Below are 24262 nucleotides of genomic sequence, written 5' to 3' on the forward strand. Positions count from 1 at the left end.
GAGTTTAACTGTTCAAACCATTTTAAAATTAGGGTTTCCTCCTCCTGAAAATATTCAACTGTCTGCCTTACAAAAACCTTTCCAAAAGCTACATTTGTTCTGGCATACTGCTGTCTGAGGCCTTGTTATTCACCTCACGGCAAATTGTTTCACCACACCACCTAGTACAGAGAGCTGGCAGGGTCGGTAAGTACATTCCAGATGTCAAGGGATGTTTGGTGGATGCAGCTAGGAAATAAATATACCCACTTGATGGCAGCAGTGAAGACAGTGAGAAGGACTGGGGTTGCACACACCTCTTCTGATTCAGGCCAAAGCCTGCATTTTTCCTCCCGCACCCAGGATTTCCCTTCAAGGCTCACCCTGTATTCAATTGAATGCCACCCAAGACCTTCATGTTTTGAGTAAGGTTTTGAACTGTCATCTTCCCAGACCAAGTCAAGAATTACATGACATTTCCCCCTGTCTCCACAGGAGCCCAATCTCTGAAAGAGAGGCATTGCTCAGAATCTAAAGCGCTCAGGGGATTCTGTTCACATGGACTTGGGCAGGGCCTTTTGGTTACTGTCAAATGTCTTTCATACCTAATTGCTGGGGATATGCAGAAAAATATAGTTTTTGTATCAGAACACAAGGGAAGTGTTTGAGCTGATGTTATTTTTTTACATTCTAATAATAACAGCAGGGACAATAACGATTCTAACATGTTAGAAAGCCAGCTTTCGATGATATTTAATGACTGGTGCTTTTGTGGTCAAATATACTTTTTTAGAAAAAACAGGCGATGGAAACTGTTAATAAATATTTAATATATTCAGCATTAGTAGTATTCATATGCAGAAGTTTAAGTGGGAATACAATTAAACTTTTATAAGCAAGTGGTTGCGAATAACAACTTTTTTTAGTGCCAGCTACTGGTTAAAAAGCAGCCATTAACTTCTACTGCACATTACCTTACACACTTTATTATTGTAGAAGCAATCCACAAGTTTAAAGCAAGCAAAAAAATCAAAATCATAATATTAACCTATGGTTCAGTCACATTTGGAGTACTGTGTGCAATTCTGATAGCCAGCATTTCAAAGGGGTACCATAAAGTTAGAAAAACGTACAGAGAAGGAAGATCTTCCCTTTGAAAAACTAGTTTTTTGGGGGGAGAAATTAGCATAATTAAAGCAGAATATGACTGACATTTATTAATAGTATGGAGCAAAAAGAAAGTATGGCATCCAAAAAGAAAGTACTTTTTCAGATAGCATATAATTAACTCGGGAAAATCCACTGCCACTGGCTTAGATGGCTTTAAGAGGGATTAATAAAAACGCATAGAAGATGAGTTGTCAAGAGTTATTAGCCATCATTTCCAATCTAGAGGCTGTATGAATGCCACTTGAAGAGGGTCAAACAATGGAGGAAAGACCTTATTGTGGACTTCCCTAGAGTATTTCAATGGCCATTGTTAGAGGCATTGCTACAGGGGAGAGACTGCGCCTGAACCATCAAGGCGTTAAGCTTTTCTACCTGCCCAGCCCATCCTGCCTGGGACCCTGAAAAAGAGGAGTTGCTCCCTAAACATTTACTCTTGCTCTCTTTGGTATCTTTGCAGGGTAAAGGTAAAGGGACCCCTGACCATTAGGTCCAGTCATGACCGACTCTGGGGTTGCTGCGCTCATCTCGCTTTATTGGCCGAGGGAGCCGGCGTACAGCTTCCGGGTCATGTGGCCAGCATAACTAAGCCGCTTCTGGCGAACCAGAGCAGCGCACGGAAACACCGTTTACCTTCCCGCTGGAGCAGCACCTATTTATCTACTTGCACTTTGGCGTGCTTTCGAACTGCTAGGTTGGCAGGAGCAGGGAGTGCCCTTTTAATCAGAAACACCAATGCTTTTAATGTTTGGCTTTTAATGTTTCTTTTAACATTAAGACTTTGCTGTCTATTTTTTGTGTGAGTGCTATTTTTTTTCTTTTTGTGAGGGGCCTTTTTTGGCTGAAAGGAAGATGTTGACTATAAGGATCCTTGGGTCAGCATGATCTGAACTCTCTCTTAAACCATCCCTAACAACCAAGTTTTATTCAAATGAAATGTTGTTTTACTGTATTTTAATGTTATTTCTTGCTCCAAACATGGAGAATTAGTTTTAAAATAACCAACCAACCAACAACATAAACCTAACCAATTATCTAAAATGAGGATGCCTAATTCCTATAAAGCTGTTGTGCTTTGAAATTACAGAATTTGATGAAAAAGAAAACCGAAAAGCAAATAAGATTTGTTTGATGGTACAAAGTAAGCCATTCTGAGAGCCAACTTGGAAGATAATCATCCCAGATGTGCTGCAGCTTTCTGGCAGTTCAGTGCTATGAGTGAGTAGAGAGGCAAGAATGACTTGCTTTTATTCCATCCTCTGGGACTGAAGGATTGGTAGCTCAGTAGATTGTAGCATTGGTAAGAATGGCAGGGAGCTACTGATGGAGGAGAAGAAAAGAAGCAGGAGTTGTGTTGGGGCAGGGAATGGCTGGTGGGAAGGCAGAAGAAGCACATCAAGTTTGTTGCCCATTTTAAAATGCTAATAATGGTTTCTTAGGCAGGGGAAGCAAACTTTTTAAAAGAACCCTAACTCCACAACTTGCAACCCTTTTTATATTCTATTCATTTATTTATTCATTTGTAAAGTTGAGGATAAATGGGGCCACTGACTTTAAGCATTAGATTCCTGGATACTCAGACTGCACCATGTAGTGTAACAGCTGAAACGCAGCTACTCCTATTTATTGAACTAATGATTCTATAGAAATACTTTTGTGTCTCCTGTCTTGCTTGTAATTGGTGGTAAAGGGTTATTATATAGATGCTCCTATTAACTTGCCTAGTAAATGGCTATACTCTATTGAATCATTATGAGATGAATTAAAATCAGATTCTCCTATTTAACATAAAATGACAATGTCAGCAGGGTCTCCTTCCACTTGATAATCCCCAACTTGACATGCAATGACATTATCCCACTGAAGCCAAAGACAAATTATAATTCTTGATGTAATTACAGGGTTTAATGGGGAGGGGGGAGTTGTTAGGGGCAAAGCAGCCATTCCCACTTGGGTCTCTTTATGAATACAAATGGAGTAGCCACAAACTCTATATGTGATTTCGGAATCATGCTGTGATTCACCTCCAAGGAGATACCGTAAGACTTAATTACTGTGCCATACACAAATAACCAAACTGTGCTAAGGTTTTGGAATTATTGTACAAGATCTGTTTTGTTTCTACATGAAACCTTCCCCCTTAAAAAATCTTTTAAAAATAAATATAATTAGCCAAAAAATGCAGACAGTAAAAATTACAATTGTAAGTTTTTAATAAGTGCTAAATTTGAAGGCTCCTTATTACCTATTGAAGAATATTTAAATCTTTTTAAGTCTTAATGAACTTCTCAGAAATTGGAGCGCTGCAGCTTAAAAATGATAATGACAACTTTAAAAATTCAATAGACTAGGACAAATGATTATGAGTAATATTAAATTAGCAGACTGCTAAATCCTGTCTTCAGACACATTAGAGCAAATGGGCTTTTATGACTCTCCTAATATATCTTTCAGATGGCTAAAACATTTAAAAGGTGTACAACAAAAATCTTCAAAAAGTTAAGGTGAAAGTTATTTAGTCAGATCTGATAAATTACCAATTCTATAGAGAAAAAATAAACAGAAGCTTCCGAGTTCCAGAATCTACTGGGACTCTTGTGGATGCCAGTACTGTATTTAAGGCAACCACCACCCTGGGAATGCCCAGACCCTGGGCTTTGTTTTTTTACGAGCCTTGCCTCCTCCTGCCACCTTTTAGCTGCTGCATAATCAGGGCTGGATTAACCATAAAGCAAAATAAGCCCGTGCTTAGGGCATCAAGAGAAGGGGGGCACCACAGAAATCTTTTAACATGCAAGGTTGCATGTTATTGGTTTTCATTATTACCGGTAGTTCAGCACAGAAGTGGTTCTCAAAGTTTTACATGTCTTCTACATGGAAATCACTATGTGCACTCAAGGTGAAATTGAAATCTCTGGGAATTCATCCCATGAATGCCACACTTTTTCCTACATCGAACTTCATTCCATATTGGAAATGCATTATATTTGCAGTGTCCTCAAGTCAATAACCCTTTTTTTTGTGGGGGGGACTTTGTTGCCCTCTTTTTCAGCATCAAACGTTTTAGCTCATGTATCCAGAAAGCTATTTTACTTTAAAGGCCAGCACTGTGGTCAGAAGGTGCACAATACAGAAACCAGATTTGAAACAGCACATATTCTACTCTGCTTCTTAAAAACACATTCAGTTTTAATGCTACTTAACAGTTGGTGAAATCATAGGGCTTCCCCCCCACCCTACAGAATGAACACAATCCAGGGAACTTTTAAGACATCTGTTTTCCCCAACTCATTGTTACTGTGTAGCTACAGATAGCGATGCTTTGGTACAGTTGCTAACAGCAACGCCTCCACGGAGAAATCTAAGAAAGGATCCATCGGCATGAATCAGCTAAATGAATCTAACCTCTGTCTCCTAGTCACCATTTTCTTTCTCTCCAAGAGAAAGTATAAAGATGTGCATTGAAGATTTCAGTCAATTAGGGGAGTCAGAGTGGAATAATCCAAAGATCTGCCAAGCCATTATGATCCACTCTTATGAGTTATTCCAGAAATAACACTCTTCTGCAATCAGAAATCTTAAGACTGCTCTTTATGAGTTTAATGAAATAGTTGCATAGCTGCTTCAGTTTTTGAAGCAGCTTTAACTTTACAGATTTGCAAAACTGCTGTGCCATGGGGTATTGAATATTCTTCGCACCACAGTATATCTACTATGAGCACTTACGGGAGGAAGGGCAGGACATAAATTTAATAAATAAAGTAAATGGTATTAAAACTTCACATTAGTTTTTCAAAATTTCCCCCCAAATATAAAACCTCATCTATCAATCCTAACAACTACCCCCTCAAATTGGGGTTCACTTACAATTACAAAATTAAACAAACCAGCATAATAAAAACAAGGGGGTAAGAGATGTAGATGCAAGTCAACATAACAAAACAAAAACCACTGCAAAGGGAAGAGAAATTCAGAAGCTATCAGATAAACAAAATAAGAAGGTCAACAATAGATCTGGTGATGGTCATAAGAGAGGGATCCAACCAAACCTCCCAGAGGAGGGTGATCCACAGTCTGGGAGCCACAAATGTTCTTGTGTACCTTCCAGTCACCCCTCTGAAACTGCCAGAACACAAAGCAGAGTCTCAAACGCTGGATGCAGTAAGTGGGCAGATTCATAGCAATGCATGCTAGCTATCCTTCGAAAATGTTAAATGTTTCTGCAAAGCAAGATGACAAAGCTGGAATGCATTTAAACCATTATTTCACAATATTGCTTCACAGTGCTCCAAGTCAGCTAGTAGAGAACAAACCATTCCAAGGAATGGAGGAAAAGGAAGGTAAATAACTACAGCTCTATGCTTGCAGCTTCCTGTCCACTACTATAAAACATAAAACCTCTTTGGAATGCACAGCTGTTCTCACTACATTCCAGTGGTTGCAGCTCTCTATTCTGCACAGACTTCAACATGCACCTTGTGAGTATACTAATGAAACTGGATGGAAACCAGCACTGCCTGAACCACACCCAATATTTCCCTATTATGTTAAAATACACAGTGTCCAATAATCCAGCGGCATGCACATGCTTTGTGATTTATTTTAAGGAGTTAAAATGAAAAGTACACAAGATCAAATGCTTAGCAGGTGAATACTAGCATGCCACAACCATCCAGTTGTGAAGCAGCACAAGTACTAAGACTGAAATGGCCATTCAGTTACAACTCAGGCTTGTGCAGTCTCCATTCCTAATTGGTTCATCATTCCATGTAATATTAGAAGTAGAGAGCAAACAAACCAAAAAGTTTAAAATGGAAATGCCTGCTGATAATTAAGAAAGTGTTCTTTGAAACATAGTGTTGTGGGATAATGAAAGGGTATAAATATATTAATCAAAGAATTAATATTGGAATATTGATGACTTTAAGAGATAGTCTTTTCCATGGGGCCATTAAAGCCTCACTGAATTCAACAGGACTTACTCTCCAAGTAAATGTGTATAGCACTGCAGTTATACCTCCTCCTTTCAAGGTATCGTGAAACATATTGGTAAAAACATGGGGGGATAGAAGCCAGTTGGTGCACTTATGTTCACTGAAGGGCTTTTGTTCCTTTGGATACCTCCCTTAACAGAAGAAGGGAGGCCTTTTCTGATTTCCCTTGAAACCCCCAGCACAATCTAAAAATAGACTCCAGAGAGTTGAAGCATTCACCAAACAACGTGGAAGGGTTGTAGAGGAAAAAGTGAATTGGTAAATGCCCCCTACACCTCTTCTGTTAGTATGCTACATCAAAAGCCCTTCCCACGAGCATCAGCTGGATTCCACCATGAGCATTGGTTTAATTCTCCATTAATCCTTCATCAGTTCTTTCCCCTTGTCATTTCTGCTCTTGGACACTTTCAAGGATGTAATATGGGGCATGGGTTGGAGACAGCAAGACTGCATTTATTGAGGTAGGCATCCTTTTTGCCCTTCTGCTGCAAATGGAAGCATCACACTGACTCCGCCCCCTGAACAAGCTGCTTACCACTGCATTATGACATTTGGGTTTCTTTGTTGTCATAGCAACCATTAATTAGACATCTCGTTTGTTTAACATAAAATACACAATGCCGACACCAGTGCAAAATTTGTTGTTTAACTTCAGTTTGTCTTAAACAGCAAGGGTACTATAATCTCATGAAGTGAAACTCTACTTTGTGTATCATGAGGCTTAGGTGCCTCCATCTTACAGGGTTTCACTGCCTATTGTGACTACAGTCACAGAAGCATCCTTGGCTTGGCATTGTAAGGAATGGAAGAACAAAGGCCCACAGAGACAATGAAATGGGCAAATGTACAAGGCAGACTGCATTTCTAACTATGCAGCTAGGATAAACACAGATGCATCCTATAATGGTAATTTTTAGTGTCTTGAAAATGAACCTTGTTTTTTTTAAAAAAAATAATAATAATTCTTAGGGGTTTCAGGTTTAAGACAGATTGCTTTCCACGCCTGGAACATTGCTTTCCAGCATTTTGTTCAAATACTGCAGTTCATGAAACATATCCACAACTGCACGCCATAAAGGTGGTGATGAATTAGTCACATGCAATTAAACTGTAATCCGACACAATGACAGATTAAGCGTACAAGTCTAGACCAAAAATATTGTTCCTGGAAAATATTTCCTAGAGTACACCAAATCTTCCCATTCAAAAGATAATATAATCCTGCTTTATTCATTTGAAAAGGAGGATTTGCATTATTTTAGTTCTTGAATGAAGGTATCAAACACACTGGCCACGTTAAGAGACTTAACAGCCTTTGATCAAAGTGAGACATTTGCTGCAGTGATTTCTCCAATTTCACATCCAATCCAGTGGCTTCAATTCACACACCTGGATCCTTAGAAGTATACACTGAGCTCCACATCTGAAGGTACTTCCCAATTCTACTACAGTATATGCGCTATACAACTAGCATGAAATCTGAAAGGAGACAAACCCTTTGTACATTAGCTTCCCACTGTTCAGAAAGGCACATAGCTTTGAATCAACCACGTGGTGTTTGTTAAAACCTAATCCTAAATTTGGCGTTATCACCATATATATCCTTAGGATGGATTTAAAAAAAAAAAATCATTACTGAGTTGAATTTATATCCCGCTCTTCCTCCCAAAGGAGCAGAGGGTGGCAAGAGGTGTGCAGAGAATATGCAAAGAGGAATGCAGATTCACAAAACATCATCAAGTCAGGATTAGAACAGCATTGCAATAGTGCCACAAATAGTTAAGCTGCACCAGTGTTTAAAACATTTACATCAGAGTATTATTAAATCAGATTTTATGTTAAATACTTTAGGAATAAAATCTCGCCTAACCTCTCTCACTACATTAAAAAAAGATGTATCTTCAAACAAATATGAAATTGGATCATAAACTCAGCACTATCTGCATAGTGTACAATACTGTAAACATACTTTTGAACTTGTGGAACACAGCCATTTAGAAGACTACATCTACATATTTGTTTCACTGTTTTGTAGAAGCCCAAAATAAACCAGAGCCATGTTTTTTTCTGAATTGGGTGGGGGGGGGAATGCAATCGCCAGTTATAGTTTCTGCTACAAAATCTGATGCAATGCTGCAAGAAAATGAATGAAATTACAGAAAGAAAGAAAAAACCAGCAGTGTGATCCAGGCCAGTCCAAAATACTATGCAGTGCAAGACAGAAAAGAATATTCAGAATGTCACTGGTGATAGCCAGTCCTAGCATTCTACAGGATCCAAGAAGTAGCTCATTATAAGCTTGCCTGTATTGGTACCGTATTTTTCGCTCTATAAGACGCACCAGATCACAAGACGCACCTAGTTTTTGGAGGAGGAAAACAAGAAAAACAATATTCTGAATCTCAGAAGCCAGAACAGCAAGAGGGATCGCTGTGCAGTGAAAGCAGCAATCCCTCTTGCTGCTCTGGCTTCTGGGATAGCTGCGCAGCCTGCATTCGCTCCATAAGACGCACACACATTTCCCCTTACTTTTTAGGAGGGAAAAAGTGAGTCTTATAGAGCAAAAAATACGGTACTTATTTTTTGTAAGACAATAAGTTTTTGTTCAAGTTCTACAGTTATGGAGAGGCTGTTTTTCCTCCCACCCAAGTATTCTGTGTTGATCCTTACCTGAACAGATCACCTCTAAGAGTAAGGCTCAAGTCTATGAATACAACAGACTAAGATGGTAGATCTGACTCTATCTCTTCAGACTTCAGCAGCAGACTCACACTGCTTCCCTACATTAAAGAAATCCCCGGCAAGTAGAAAGTCTACACAGCAGGAAGTATATCTAAAATAAATCTGAAGATTATTTTGAAAGGGAAGACCCCTGCCTGAAGCAATGCAGCCCATTTCTACTGCCTAATTCTGCTGCATGTGTACATCGGGGCTAATTCATTGTGACTAGGAGAACAGTCCTAATCCAAGGCTGGGGTAGAATGGAGCAGCAGGCTCCTCCATTGATAGGATCAAGCTTTGTTTTGTGCCCTGCCAGCTACAGACTAGCACAGCGGCCTGGATTCATCTCCTCCTCAGGTATGGACCAGCTTTGAATCAAAGAGAGCCAACACCACAGCACACCACCACCCTGCCCTAAAATATCTGCTTTTGAGGTCTTATGACAGCTGCTGCAGGGATTGATGCTGTCAGCAGCAGCATCACCACACTTTAAGCAGGTGCAGCAGGGACAACTGCAGCAATGAAGCCAGCACCTCAATAATTCCCTTTCAGCAATGTGTATCAGGGGATATGATTGCTCTACCCCTAACTAAGTGGGACTAGAGTCCAGGCATTGCCAAACTTGGCCCTCCAGATGTTTTGGAACTACAATTCCCATCATCCCTGACCACTGGTCCTTGTTAGCTAGGGATGATGGAAGTTGTAGTCCCAAAACATCTGGAGGGCCAAGTTTGGCCATGCCTGGACTAGACCAAAACAAGCAAGTTCAGCTTGATAAACATCCCAACACTTTCCAGCAAGGGAGTGAGATTCCTAAAGGTTTTGACAGGACCTTTCAGAAGGTCACTTCAGCTTATGGGCAGGTTCACTAAGCTCCATGGGTAGACTTAAGAATTACTAAATTTCATCCTGAGTGTGAATGAAGACTTGCTAGTATTTTATTTATAAACTTGAACATACAGACACCCCAGGCAAGTGTTAGCCACTTAACACAACACTTTCCCTCCTTACAGGAGTCTTGTGAAGAGAACTGGGTCAGGAAAGGCATGTGAACACACATGCTTGCAGAAGAGCCAACCCAGAATGTGTTTAATTTATATTTATATCAGGGTCCTAACTAACAAAATGAATTTCAATAGGGACAAATGTAAGGTTCTACACTTGGGCAGGAAGAACCAGCTGCACAAATATAAAATGGAAGACACCTGGCTTGCCAATAGTACATGTGTAAAGGATCTAGGAGACCACAAGCCTAACATGATGATGCAGCAGCAAAAAAATGGTAATGCCTTGGGTGGCCATTAAGTACTAGTTGCTTATTCAAATTTCCATGTCAATCTATAACCACTTAAGCACTCTGCCCAATTATTTTAAATGTAACAGAGTTAAAATTATTTTAAATGTAACTGATATGCAGAGTTACAGTTTAGGCGAAAGTGCTAACCCCAGTTACCTGAGAGTAAGCACCATTCAATTCAGTGGGGCTTTCTTTGCACTATTATTGCACAAAAGGGAATATACAGTGGCGTAGCGTGGGTTGTCACCACCCGGGGCAAGGCAAGTAATTTGCACCCCCTAACCCGTGGATTTGCGCCCCCTAACCCGTGGATTTGCGCCCCCTAACCCTAACCCCCAGATGTTGCGCCCGGTGCGGCCGGCCCCCCCTGCACCCCCCACGCTACGCCACTGGGAATATATAAGGAAAATGTAGAACTCTGCAAAAAAAATTGTCCAGAAACAGAACCCATGTGCAAAATATGATACACAGCATAGCTGTTTACAAGGCTTTTTGCCCAACTAGGAATATTTCCAGGGAATTAAATCCCCCTGAGTTCAATGAGACTTACTTCCTTGCAAGCATGTTTGAATTACAGACTATGGCTGTGATCCCATGTTTATATCCACTGTGTGGTGTTATTTTTAACAGAAGAGCCACGAATAATTCTATATACATGAGCACACATTATCCAAAAGGCTTGTTTTGCCATAGGGGGAAATAATAGTTTAATGAATTAAACTGAAATCATTCTCCATTATGCCAGTAAGTATTTTTACATTCTTTTTTGCTGTTTATGAGTAAAGACACAAAAATAAAACCTACCCCGCACATCTGGAGAGAATCGAGCTGAATGGCGAGACACAAAAAGCTTAAGTTCTTGATCCAAGTTGCATTCAATAAGGTTTGTGTCCCATGACCGGATCCCTAAAAACCAAGATAAATAAAATACATGTAATTATTGGATACAAACAGATTGTGTATTTCTGAATTTTCTTTTAATAAAATCTGTGCCCTATCTGAATACTCTATGCTCTTAAAAGCCACATGGTGATTAAAAATAAATTATCTGCTCTCATTTTCCAGGACTCCATCCATCACCATGCTAAACATTTTCTAGTTCTTCTGAATACAGTACAGTAGTTGTTGAATGAATCTCTGCTCAAGCTCTTGTAAACACCTTTAAGAACTGTTACTAGTTTGGTTATTATGTAGCAGGATTACGGGGTGAGAACTGATAATATTTTCAAACCTATTTACAACATAGTTAATTTGGAATGGTTTTTTGTTTGTGTTTTACTCATTCTGCATGCATAAAATTCTTGTAATTTCTTCCTAGTAACTTTTTTTTGCAACATTTTATTTTCAGTAAATTCAGTAAATTAGTTTTGCTTATGAACCTGAGACTTTCTTATGCAGCTTAAATAACATGTAACATACAAAATACAAAACTTCCCTCATTGAAAAATACTGATTGCAGATAAACTACAATGGACAAATCTGTTACTCTGATTTACTTTGAAAGCGTACATTGGATTTAGGGTATCTTGTGTCATCTGAGACCACATTTCTTTCCTCACAATCACTAACTTGAATTACATTGCCCACTTCTTTATGTATAAACACAATGGAAGAGTGAAATTCATTTATTAGTCTTTGGCCATATATGAAAGTGTGGCTAAAACTCAAAAAGTGGCAACTAATTTTGAATAGGCCACATTTAGTTGGTGTCTTTCACACTTTCGTTTATTACCCGTATGACTCAAAATCCAAATTCCTGTCACAAGAAGGAACTTTATTTTTCATTTCTTCCCACAACAGCAACCTCGTCAAACTCTTGTTAACCACACTGCAGTTACAAAGAAAAGCATGCACCATAGTCCTATAAATAGTAGCAGTAATAGCAAGTACACCAGTGTGCCAATCTACCCTTTTGTTCTGGGCTTTCCGTAATAAATGGGATTGTTGGGTTACATAGTTTGTGCTTGAAAGAGGGCCTTCAGCTAGCTAGCTGTTTGATTCCCAAGCAAAAGTGCCTGGGGTTGGTGGACAGGGAGTGTTTTGAATGGGCCCCCGCTGACAACCAGCCTATCTTCTGCACCAGCACTGTCAGACAGACAGACAGACAGACAGACAGACGGACAAGACCAGGCACCAGAGGGCTGTAAAGTAGTAGCCTGAACACTGTCAACTGGCGCCACAGCATGACAGCTGCTTCTAGGCTGGTTTGGCAGTCTTGTTTAGGGAAGATTTTAATGTTTAATAGATTATTGTATTTTAATATTCTGTTGGAAGCCGCCCAGAGTGGCTGGGCAAACCCAGCCAGATGGGTGGGGTATAAAATAATAATAATAATAATAATAATAATAATAATAATAATAAGGCAGTCTTAAATCATTCCATTGAGTAGCACACCTGCTTTCCCATCCATTGCATTTGCTTTGCCTCAACCTGCACTGCTTCATCTTGCTTCACTCCATCATTATATTTGATGAAGTGAAGCAAGGTGAATTTGACTTCCAGCCTGTGTGCGACTAAAACTCTCATCCCTGACTCTGATCTGGTACCTCCATCCGTGTTTTCTGGCTTTAGCCCGCATGCCTACATTTCCATCTCAGATCCAGACTCTGTGGCAAATTGTGACAAGCCCAAAGCCTCACAACTTTTTTTATGCAGGCAATCACAACAGTGGATGCTAGTCTTTGTTTGAGGCCTGTATGTATGAGGCCCTCTTTTTTCTACTGAAGAAATCGCTCACTTTTCCCTTTGTTAGGACTTCAGTCTCTCCTCTACATACCATCAGGACCAGCCCATCCAGGAGGTCAGGTGAGCAGTCGCAGACCTTGGGGTTTCGAATTTCAGCGGCACCCTGTGCAATATCAAAATTTGGTGCCTCCCAGTGCCCTCTCACCTTCCATTCTACATAACAGTTGTGGTGCCCCTATGGCAACACACCCAGTATGACCAAACAGGTCATGCTCACCTAAATCCACCTATGAGGTGAGGCAGCAGGATCCAAAGGGGCAGTAGATCCCAATTTAGATATTTATTTCCCTCTTATTCCTGATGTAGATGTTCACTCACCCCCAGATTAATGTGCTGCACTAAAACTTTTAAACTGAAGTGCACTTTAAAAAATAAAAAGATCAGAATTTTACTGTTTGCTTGGGAAAGGCTTCCCTATGATACAGGGCTCTACACGACACAAATACTAAATGTTAAATGCACATAATAATCCAAGACAGTTTTAGGATTGTGACTATATATTTTAAAAAGCCTGCAAGCAGTAGTTCTACATGGCAGAATAAGCAGAGATGTTTTGAAAAGCAAGTCCAAACTAGTTGCTATGTCATATTTCAAAAGGTCACTTGCCTGTTTTCTGATGGAGGAAGTCAAAACAATACCAAAGTATAGAAGAAAGTTAAAGAAACTCTGAATCGTTAAATTGCTTGTCTGATGTTAAAAAAAAAAAAGCAAGCAGTGGAGTGTAGAAGATTGTGCTTATACACCTGGTAAACATGTGCATAAGAAGCATTTAATACGGGAATGGGGATCCGGTGAACCTACTGATATTGTTGGAGTACAACTCCCATAAAACACAACCACTGGCTATCCCAGATGGGTTGGTGGGAGTTTGGGTTCAACAGCATCTGGAGGACCACAAGTTTATCATCCCTCATTTAATATATGGAGCTTGAAACCATGAAATGGTTTTCTAAAAATAGGTGAGCTTTACAGCACAGTAATATTAGAGTGGGTGAATACTGCTAGTTGGAACTTTACTTCTGTCCCAACGTTGAGATTTTATCATTGTTTATATTAAAGAAATGTACCATGATGTGGCTAAGGAGACATCATTTCAAGGGACCTAGCTAATCATATAAAGCTTTTAAAAGTTATGTGAGAGCAGTTTTAAATTCTGGCATTTAAATTCAAAATGCTTGCAATAGCAACAAAATCTCACTAGGGGAAAAAAGAAAGTCTAGTTTTCCTCTTAATACCGTTTTTTGGGAGTAGTGGTTATTTTATGTGCAGTAAAATAGAGTCACTCCAATGGTGATTCTGTACCACCAATGACATTCACAGTTGCTTGATCCTTCTGTTGCAAATGATCTTGGCAAAGAAAGGAGGGGATGTCTTAGACAATTTTCACACAGTCCTTATCTAGTTTTAAAACAATCAGCTTGTCAGACAGATTAAAAATGCTAGATATAAATGCATATATATTTTAAGTGCATATATATGCTCTAGAACTCTCCATAAGTGTTACATACAATGGTTAAACAAACTTTGAGGCATACTGAAATACTTACAGATGTGTTTTAGATGGAAAGAAATACTTAATGAAATTTGCTGATAATCCCTGATGAGTCACTATCTGGCTGTTGCAAAAACTTATGAGATTTATATAGGATGAAAAATTAATCTGCTGTATTTTTGTTGGATATGTTTACTAAATGTGTCAGTCATATAAGCTAAATCATGTTCCCAACCATTTAGGGCATTGGAGTTTCTGAATTCAATTTCTGCTGAAAAGCCTACATCATTTAAATTAGAATGGACCTTCATCCCTGTTCTTTGTGGAAACTTCCAAAATTCAGTAATGACCACTAGTGTCAGAGTCCACAAGGGGGGGAAAGGCAGATTCACACTTTGAACTGACTCATAACATCTTCCTCAACCAAATGCAAAACTGTCTCCACTGAAAAGTATAAGGAGAAAAGAAGGTTGCGCCTGCAATAGGAATATAGATAATACTAGGTCAAACTATTTGTCCTTCTAACCCAGAACTGTCTGTGTGCTCATTTATCCAATTTCAACTAGAGATACTACAGATTGGACATAGGACATTTGTTCACAAAACATCTGCTGTACCACCAAACTACAAACCTTCCCCTAAAGAAAGAAAAAAATCACTGAAAGGTGTGGTGCCCACTTCTGGTTGTATGGATATGTCCAGGAACAGAGCCTAGGATTTCTTACACTGAAAGCAATAGTCATACTCTCCCTCCCAGAGACCAAGAATCCTGAGATTACTGATCTGTGACCTGTATCACACATGCATATCACCTATTTCTTCCATACTTAGTGGGTGATGAATATGCCATGTGTAAACTGTGCCTTCCCCTTCATGGATCACTGCCTTGCCGTGGCGAAGGGGCTTGAAGAACTCAGAGAAGCTATGAACTACGCCGAGCAGGGCACACAAGATGAACAGGTCATAGTGGAGAGTTTTGACCAAACGTGATCCACCTGGAGGAGGAACCGGCAAGCCACTCCAGTATCCTTGCCAAGAAAACTCCATGGACAAAGACAACAGGCATATAAAAGTTATGACGCTGGAAGATGAGCCCCTCAGGTCGGAAGGCGTCCAACATGCTACTGGGGAAGAGCGGAGGGCAAGTACAAGTAGATCCAGAGCTGATGAAGCGGCTGGGCCAAAGCCGAAAGGACGCTCAGTTGCGGATATGCCTGGAAGCGAAAGGAAAGTCCAATGCTGTAAAGAAAAATATTGCATAGGAACCTGGAATGTAAGAACCATGAACCTAGGTAAGTTGGAGGTGGTCAAAAATGAGATGGCAAGAATAAATATTGACATCCTGGGCATCAGTGAACTAAAATGGACGGGAATGGGCGAATTCAGTTCGGATGACCATCACATCTACTACTGTGGGCAAGAAACCCGTAAAAGAAATGGAGTGGCCCTCATAGTCAACAAAAGAGTGGCGAAAGCTGTACTGGGATGCAATCTCAAAAATGATAGAATGATCTCGATACGAATCCAAGGCAGACCTTTTAACATCACAGTAATCCAAGTTTATGCACCAACCACTGGTGCTGAAGAAACTGAAATAGACCAATTTTATGAAGACTTACAAGACCTTATAGAAGTGACACCAAAGAAGGATGTTCTTCTCATTATAGGGGATTGGAATGCTAAAGTAGGGAATCAAGAGATAAAAGGAACAACTGGCAAGTTTGGCCTTGGAGATCAAAACGAAGCAGGGCAAAGGCTAATAGAGTTCTGTCAAGAGAACAAGCTGGTCATCACAAACACGCTTTTCCAACAACACAAGAGACGTCTCTACACATGGACATCACCAGATGGGCAGTATCGAAATCAGATTGATTATATTCTCTGCAGCCAAAGATGGAGAAGTTCTATACAGTCAGCAAAAACAAGACCTGGAGCTGACTGTGGCTCAGATCATCAGCTTCTTATAGCAAAATTCAAGCTTAAACTGAAGAAAGTAGGAAAAACCACTGGGCCGGTAAGATACAATCTAAGTCAAATCCCTTATGAATACACAGTGGAAGTGAGGAACAGGTTTAAGGATTTAGATTTGCTGGACAGAGTGCCTGAAGAACTATGGATGGAGGCTCGTAACATTGTACAGGAGGCAGCAACGAAAACCATCCCAATGAAAAGGAAATGCAAGAAAGCAAAGTGGCTGTCCAACGAGGCCTTACAAATAGCGGAGGAGAGAAGGCAAGCAAAATGCGAGGGAGATAGTGAAAGATACAGGAAATTGAATGCAGATTTCCAAAGAATAGCAAGGAGAGACAAGAAGGCCTTCTTAAACGAGCAGTGCAAACAAATAGAGGAAAACAACAGAATGGGAAGAACCAGAGATCTGTTCAAGAAAATTGGAGATATGAAAGGAACATTTCGTACAAAGATTACCATAATAAAGGACAAAAGTGGTAAGGACCTAACAGAAGCAGAAGACATCAAGAAGAGGTGGCAAGAATACACAGAGGAATTATACCAGAAAGATATGGATGTCTCGTACACCCCAGGTAGTGTGGTTGCTGACCTTGAGCCAGACATCCTGGAAAGTGAAGTCAAATGGGCCTTAGAAAGCACTGCAAATAACAAGGCCAGTGGAAGTGATGGTATTCCAGCTGAACTATTTAAAATTTTAAAAGATGATGCTGTTAAGGTGCTACACTCAATATGCCAGCAAATTTGGAAAACTCAGCAGTGGCCAGAAGATTGGAGAAGATCAGTCTACATCCCAATCCCAAAGAAGGGCAGTGCCAAAGAATGCTCCAACTACCGCACAATTGCACTCATTTCACACGCTAGCAAGGTTATGCTTAAAATTCTACAAGGAAGGCTCAAACAGTATGTGGATCGAGAACTCCCAGAAGTGCAAGCTGGATTTAGAAGAGGCAGAGGAACCAGAGACCAAATTGCAAACATGCGCTGGATTATGGAGAAAGCTAGAGAGTTCCAGAAAGACATCTACTTCTGCTTCATTGACTATGCAAAAGCCTTTGACTGTGTCGACCACAGCAAACTATGGCAAGTTCTTAAAGAAATGGGAGTGCCTGATCACCTCATCTGTCTCCTGAGAAATCTCTATGTGGGACAAGAAGCTACAGTTAGAACTGGATATGGAACAACTGATTGGTTCAAAATTGGGAAAGGCGTACGACAAGGCTGTATTTTGTCTCCCTGCTTATTTAATTTATACGCAGAATACATCATGCGAAAGGCTGGGCTGGATGAATCCCAAGCTGGAATTAAGATTGCCGGAAGAAATATCAACAACCTCAGATATGCAGATGACACAACCTTGATGGCAGAAAGTGAGGAGGAATTAAAGAACCTTTTAATGAGGGTGAAAGAGGAGAGTGCAAAATATGGTCTGAAGCTCAACATCAAAAAAACGAAGATCATGGCCACTGGTCCCATCACCTCCTGGCAAATAGAAGGGGAAGAAATGGAGGCAGTGAGAGATTTTACTTTCTTGGGCTCCATGATCACTGCAGATGGTGACAGCAGCCACGAAATTAAAAGACGCCTGCTTCTTGGGAGAAGGGCAATGACAGGCCTAGACAGCATCTTGAGAAGTAGAGACGTCACCTTGCCAACAAAGGTCCGTATAGTTAAAGCCATGGTTTTCCCAGTAGTGATGTATGGAAGTGAGAGCTGGACCATAAAGAAGGCTGATCGCCGAAGAATTGATGCTTTTGAATTATGGTGCTGGAGAAGACTCTTGAGAGTCCCATGGACTGCAAGAAGATCAAATGCATCCATTCTTAATGAAATCAGCCCTGAGTGCTCACTGGAAGGACAGATCGTGAAGCTGAGGCTCCAGTACTTTGGCCACCTCATGAGAAGAGAAGACTCCCTGGAAAAGACCCTGATGCTGGGAAAGATGGAGGGCACAAGGAGAAGGGGGCGACAGAGGATGAGATGGTTGGATAGTGTTTTCGAGGTTACCAGCATGAGTTTGACTAAACTGCGGGAGGTAGTGGAGGACAGAGGTGCCTGGCGTGCTCTGGTCCATGGGGTCACGAAGAGTCGGACACGACTAAACGACTAAACAACAACAAACTGTGCCTTAGGGGACGCGGGTGGTGCTGTGGTCTAAGCCTAGGGCTTGCCGATCAGAAGGTTGGCAGTTCAAATCCCCGCGACGGGGTGAGCTCCTGTTGCTCGGTCCCTGCTCCTCCCAATCTAGCAGTTCGAAAGCACATCAAAGTGCAAGTAGATAAATAGGTACCGCCCCAGCGGGAAGGTAAACGGCGTTTCCGTGTGCTGCTCTGGTTTTGCCAGAAGCGGCTTAGTCATGCTGGCCACATGACCCGGAAGCTGTACACTGGCTCCCTCGGCCAGTAAAGCGAGATGAGCGCGCAACCCCAGAGTCATCTGCGACTGGACTTTATGGTCAGGGGTACCTTTACCTTTACCTTTTAAACTGTGCCTTACACTTTAAGGTTAGAATAAAGCTGCAATCCTACACAGTTATGCATATAGCCCCATCAAAGTCAACAAAAGGATGAAAAACTTCACCAAGCAGATAGTTTTCAATGACATTTATTCTCAGTGCCATCCCTTGTATAAACTGTATACAGCCAGAGATTCAAAAGTAACAAAAAGAAACAGCAGTACTTTGTGACGGTTCTTTGTTCAATCCAGTACAGGAAAATACCAAAGAGAGGATGTTTTGACCCAGTTGCTTAGTGTAGAGATACAGATATGATGTCTGTTTTGAATCTGACCTTCATTTCCTTGCAGATTTTTACTGTTCTTTCATAGAGTATATTCAGAATTTGTTTAATGCAACATAATAGAACAGTGTTCATATTTCATGGTTTCCAGATATCACAAGCATTTCATTGTGAGCAACATTCAGTATCATTTGTCATGTGGTTAAGATTGAATTGAGGTATATATATATATATATATATATATATATATATATATATATATATTCTTGTGGGGGTCATACTTGCATTGATCATTCATGATCAGACCACTTGGAGATGGGCCATCACAGCACAAAGCATTAGGTAGCCAAACTGAGTGATTTGCCTCCTTCTGTTTAAAAATAAACTCCAGCCATATATCATTTGTAGCTGCATATCATGCGGTATCGTTGAAGCAAACTGGGAATTGTGTGGATCAAAGCCAGGACTATGTCTTGAAAATAAAACATCGTAACTTATTAACAATCCATTGCCAGTCATCCTCAATACAGCTCCATGATTCAGCAGTTCTGACAGAAACATGACAGAAACACAACACAAAATTCACTAATACAGGGGAAATCTCGAAAAATATATATAGATAGTCTGCTGTTATTAATGTGAGTGACCAATGGAATTCCAATTGAGATCAAGTTGTTTTCTTCTGTGAGAAGAGAGTCAGGCCTTACAACAGACCCCCCTCCATTAGCAACCAGGGCACACCCACAAATCTTGAGTTTCGTACAGATCCTAGAGTCAGTCTTTTACATATTGAAAAAGGATAGCCAGTGAATTAAAACAAATAGCTTATGGAGATCATTAAATTATGCTGGACAAAGTCCCTCTTGACAATATTTAGAACAAAAACCAAATCTTCATCCTCCAGATAATTCAGGATAAACCTTTAATAAGTCATCAGTACATGAAGTCTTCTCAGATTTCTCTGCAGTGAGTCTCATTAATCTCATTAATCCAGCATCTTCAAGGGTGGTGCCCAAGGCACAAAACTGAGAGCACAGGTAAGTTACCTGAAATACTGAGGCCCTTGTTGGGAATGCAGACTTCAAGTAAGAACTTAATATGTCCACTCATTAACTATATAATCAAGCTCCACAGAAAAAGAAAAATCTGCATTCTTCTCCAAACCAGGTTCAGCATAAAATCATTAATAAGAGAGACCCTGGATTTCTAAAAATAGCATGTATTGCTCTCAATTTCTAATCCAGCTTTTTGAAAGTAGGCATTGTTTCTAAGGAGCTACAACCAAACAATAAAGCAAGTGGGGGGGGGGGAATGGTGCAGGAACAGAACTTATTTCTTCTGGGGGAATGTGAGCAAGTTGGCGTCAGATGCCTTGAGAGCACGACACACATCCATTTACTATATCAATTATTAATAACTTTAAGTAAGTAACAGCTAGTTCGGGCTTAAGCTAAAACTTCAGATAAAGCTAAAAATAAAATAACCAGAGCAGTCTAAAACAAAGACTTTCGTTCTGAGCAAGTGTCAGATAAAGCAGGTCAATTTATAAAAATAGCCACCAATGAAGGCAGCCCCATCTTCACTACAATGTGGATTTGAGAAAAGATGCACAAAGAAATTATGGATTCGAACCACTTGTAGGGAGTGAAGCAACAATAGGAACCAACTGGAGCCCTCCATCTGCTGAACCACACCTATATAGCAAGAATGTAATCAAGGCACTGCCTAAGGGTTCTTTGAAAATGGCAGATTCCTGAAATCCCTTGTTCTCTCCCAGATAAAGCCAAAACCCACTAAAAATGAAATGCATTTGCTCAAAAACTTAATATTACTAAGGACTTGTATGAAACCTATGAATACTGCCTTTTAACACTTGTGTATCATTTATCCCATTTGCAGTGCACAACTGCATCCCCCAGAATGACACAATGCAGAGCATTATATTTAAGATCATCTATAAGAAATCCACTTGTTTCGGCTAGTATTCCAATGTGACTTTTATAAAATAAAAGTTAACAATACAGCTCTATAGCTGGGCAATGTCTGGAGCTGGGCAATGACAAGATTTAACAGGGAAAGTGCTCAATATTTTATAACCAGAGCTTCTGTCCTTTATTGTTACTGTTGTTTTTCTTGGGGGAAAGTCTTTCTGAAGTCTCAGTTTTGTTCTAAGGTTCCTGAAACAAACCCCAGAATACTTATGGCTTAAAGTTAGAAACAAAGGAAGATGCAGCAGCATCTCTTGTCAGGAACTGCACCTTTTGCAGCACAAGAGATCTCCAAATCTTTTTTGCTTCAATTTGCAGGCAGCAAAACCTGTCTACTTTCCGATGCTTATTTAATGCATTTTTCTTTTTCTCCTTGACTGTGTAAACGCCCTTTGTCCGCTATGGGCTGCCATAGGGACCGCACTGCGGACTGCACCACGCCCACAAGCCGGTATCTCTGGGCAGACTCCCCAGCAGCAGCACCAAGAGGCGAGAAAGAGAAAGCAAAGGAGGGACTGTTGCTGGCTCTGCAAAAGACCTGAACGACCTCTGCTCTGCCCAGCTAGTTGGGGAGGGTGTCTAATGACAATGCTGGGAGCGAGAAGGCGGAATGACTCACAGAAGGAAAAAGTGGCGCAAACTCAAGATCAACTGCTTTCAGAGGATGGGAGGAGGGGGTGATATCCCCTTCCCACCTTCCTTGTGCCAGTTAGCACAGCTAAATGCAAAAAGCCAGAATTGCAGATCTTTGGAGCGGGGGATCAAAGAGCCTGTCTCCCCCCTACGCTGTTGCTGCTGCAGGATTCTCAAGAGCCATGAGCATCTCAAGGCACTGCTATCAAGTGAGACAGAGAGGGATTCACACAACCTTGGATACCCACCCACCTGCCCAAGAAAGAAATCCCCACTGGATTCCTGCAATGCCTCCTTCTTACGTGTTCTGCAATACAGGAGCCGATTTAGAGACTCTTGTTTGTTGAGTGCATATGTTGTACAAGCTTCCCCAACCACGACAGAGAAGGCGGTGGTGGTGGTGGGGAATCAACTTTTCTCTGACTGTGTTTCAGGGTTGTTGTTTTGTTGGTTTGCTGTCAAAGTCAGCTATGGTTAAAAACAAAGCCATTAATTATAAGGGAGCCATTTCTTCCACCTCGCCACCCCCCCTCCCCGCGCGCGCCACCTCCACCCAAGAACTGCAGCCAGCCAGTGGAGAAAACACACCCTTCCGCGATTCCAGCTGCAGCTTCTTTCATTCCATGCGCAATGCAACTCCAAGAAGAGTCTGAAAGGGAGTCAGAAGAGGCTGGGTAGGAAACCGAGGCTGATGGAGATCGCTGCCAACTCTAGAGCCGCAGTTCTAGACGGAGGAGCCTCCTGGCCCCCTCCCACCACACACACACACACACAGGGGTGGGGGAGAGGAGAGGGAGTGGTTGCCTCAATTTTCCCTTTCTCGACCTTCTCTCTGTCTGGACCATGAAGTCAGCCCAGTGAAACCCCGCACCGGTTTCAACCTCAGACCACAATGAGCAGCAGCTCCGACGGGGAGGCGGCTGCGCCAAGGTTAGCTGCACAGTCAGGGGCTGCGATGGCGCAGAAACCTCCTCTCGCTGCGGGAGCCGGGACTTTTCGCGCCACGCAACCTGTAGGTCGCCTCTCCAGCCCTTTCGCTCCCCTCCCCACCCGACTGGCCGCCCCTGGAGAGAGAGAGAGAGAGAGAGACGGAGGGCGGCAGCTGAAGTATCTCTTCGCCTGGCTCCTGAGGGAGAGAGAGGGAGGGAGGGAGGGAAGGAGGGCTGCCTGGCGGCGCCGCCTTACCTCGCTCGATATTGCCTATGGCTCTCCTCAGATGCTCCTCGGTGACCAGCTCGCCTATAACGACCAGGAGGTAGAATTTGCTGTCGAGAAAGCGGTGCGACAGGCTGGGCGAGGGGGGCACCGCGTTGGGGAGGCTACAAGACGGCTCCGTCTCCGCTTCCAGCACCACCGTCGCCATCCTGGCAAAGCCCCTCTCCTCCTCCTCCTCCTCCTCGCCTTTTCTCCCCTCAGGCAGCGGCGACGAGAGAGGAGAGGCGGCGGGACGAAAAGGCTTTTAGTTCCAAAGAGGCGCCTCCCTCCCTCCTTCCCTCGCGAGGGGCGGGAAAAAAACAGCCACAAAACCGCGCGCTCCAGAGGCACCACCGCGCTCCAGGCAGCCGGGCGAGTGAGGGAGGGCGGGGAGGCGGCGGCGCTTTTATACCGAGACAGTGCGGGGCTGGGACCTGGCGAGGAGGAGGAGGAGGAGGGAGGCGTCGGCGGAGGAGGAGGAGGAGGGGACCCGGCACAGCCACGCGCGCTGCCTTCCTCGCTTGCTGCTGCTGCTGCTTCGCCAGCATCCAGCCCAGGCAGCTGATGTCATCTGCAGCAAATCATTCCCATCGCTGCCTCCGGAAGCAGAAAGGACGAGGTGGGCGAACAATGCCCGGGCGAGTAGACCGGGGGGCAAAGGAGGCCCGGCCTTGGCGGGCCCAGCCCTCGGGCTCCAGGGTCCCAAGGTGAACCTGCCCGTCACTTTCGACCCGAGCCGGTGTATTTGTTTGCTCCGAAGTGTCCAAGGAGGCTTGGAGCGCGCGCGGAGGCGATGGAGACCAAGACGCCCCGCAGTCAGGGCAAGGGAAGGCCAAGCCAGCAGGGGAGCCTTTTCTCCTTAGCGGACCCCGAAGAGAATAGGTCGGGGAAGAGGGTGCCTAAGGTCAGGCACGTGGTGTTGGATGTGCCAGGTGGCAGGCTGTTTTGGTTTTCCTTTGTAACCCAGGGACGTTACATTTGCACAGTGGAGAAAGTGGCTAGAGGTGTGTGTTCTTCTCCCTCCCTCTTTGATGATGCTAGATCAGGGGTCAGCAAAGTTTTTCAGTCGTGGGCTGGTCCACCGTCCCTCAGACCATGTGGTGGGCCGGACTATATTTTTTGGGGGGGAAATGAATGAATTCCTATGCCCCACAAATAACCCAGAGATGCATTTTAAATAAAAGCACACATTCTACTCATGTAAAAGCACGCAGATTCCTGGACCGTCCGCAGGCCAGATTGAGAAGGCAATTAGGCTGCACCTGGCCCCCAGGCCTTAGGTTGCCTACCCCTGCGCTAAAGCATCATTCAACAGGCATCTTTCAACAAAGCTGACTGGCGAAATA

The 24262-nt window shown here is 42.3% G+C and overlaps 1 protein-coding gene across 1 annotated transcript in view; it reads right to left on the reverse strand.

Moving 5' to 3' along the window:
* Positions 1-23452, reverse strand: part of MAP1B (microtubule associated protein 1B) — a 69670-nt gene extending 46218 nt beyond the window's left edge. Inside the window, exons 1-2 of the mRNA XM_083577310.1 lie at positions 22908-23452; positions 10963-11064 (exon numbers count right to left, since the gene is read on the reverse strand). Coding sequence (XP_083433436.1) covers positions 10963-11064; positions 22908-23085 — 280 coding nt within the window. The 5' untranslated portion in view covers positions 23086-23452. The remainder of the gene's footprint in view (positions 1-10962; positions 11065-22907) is intronic.
* Between the last annotated feature and the right edge of the window lie 810 nt (positions 23453-24262).

Source organism: Podarcis filfolensis, assembly GCF_964270895.1.
Source record: "Podarcis filfolensis genome assembly, chromosome: 11".
NCBI classification, from domain to species: domain Eukaryota; kingdom Metazoa; phylum Chordata; class Lepidosauria; order Squamata; family Lacertidae; genus Podarcis; species Podarcis filfolensis.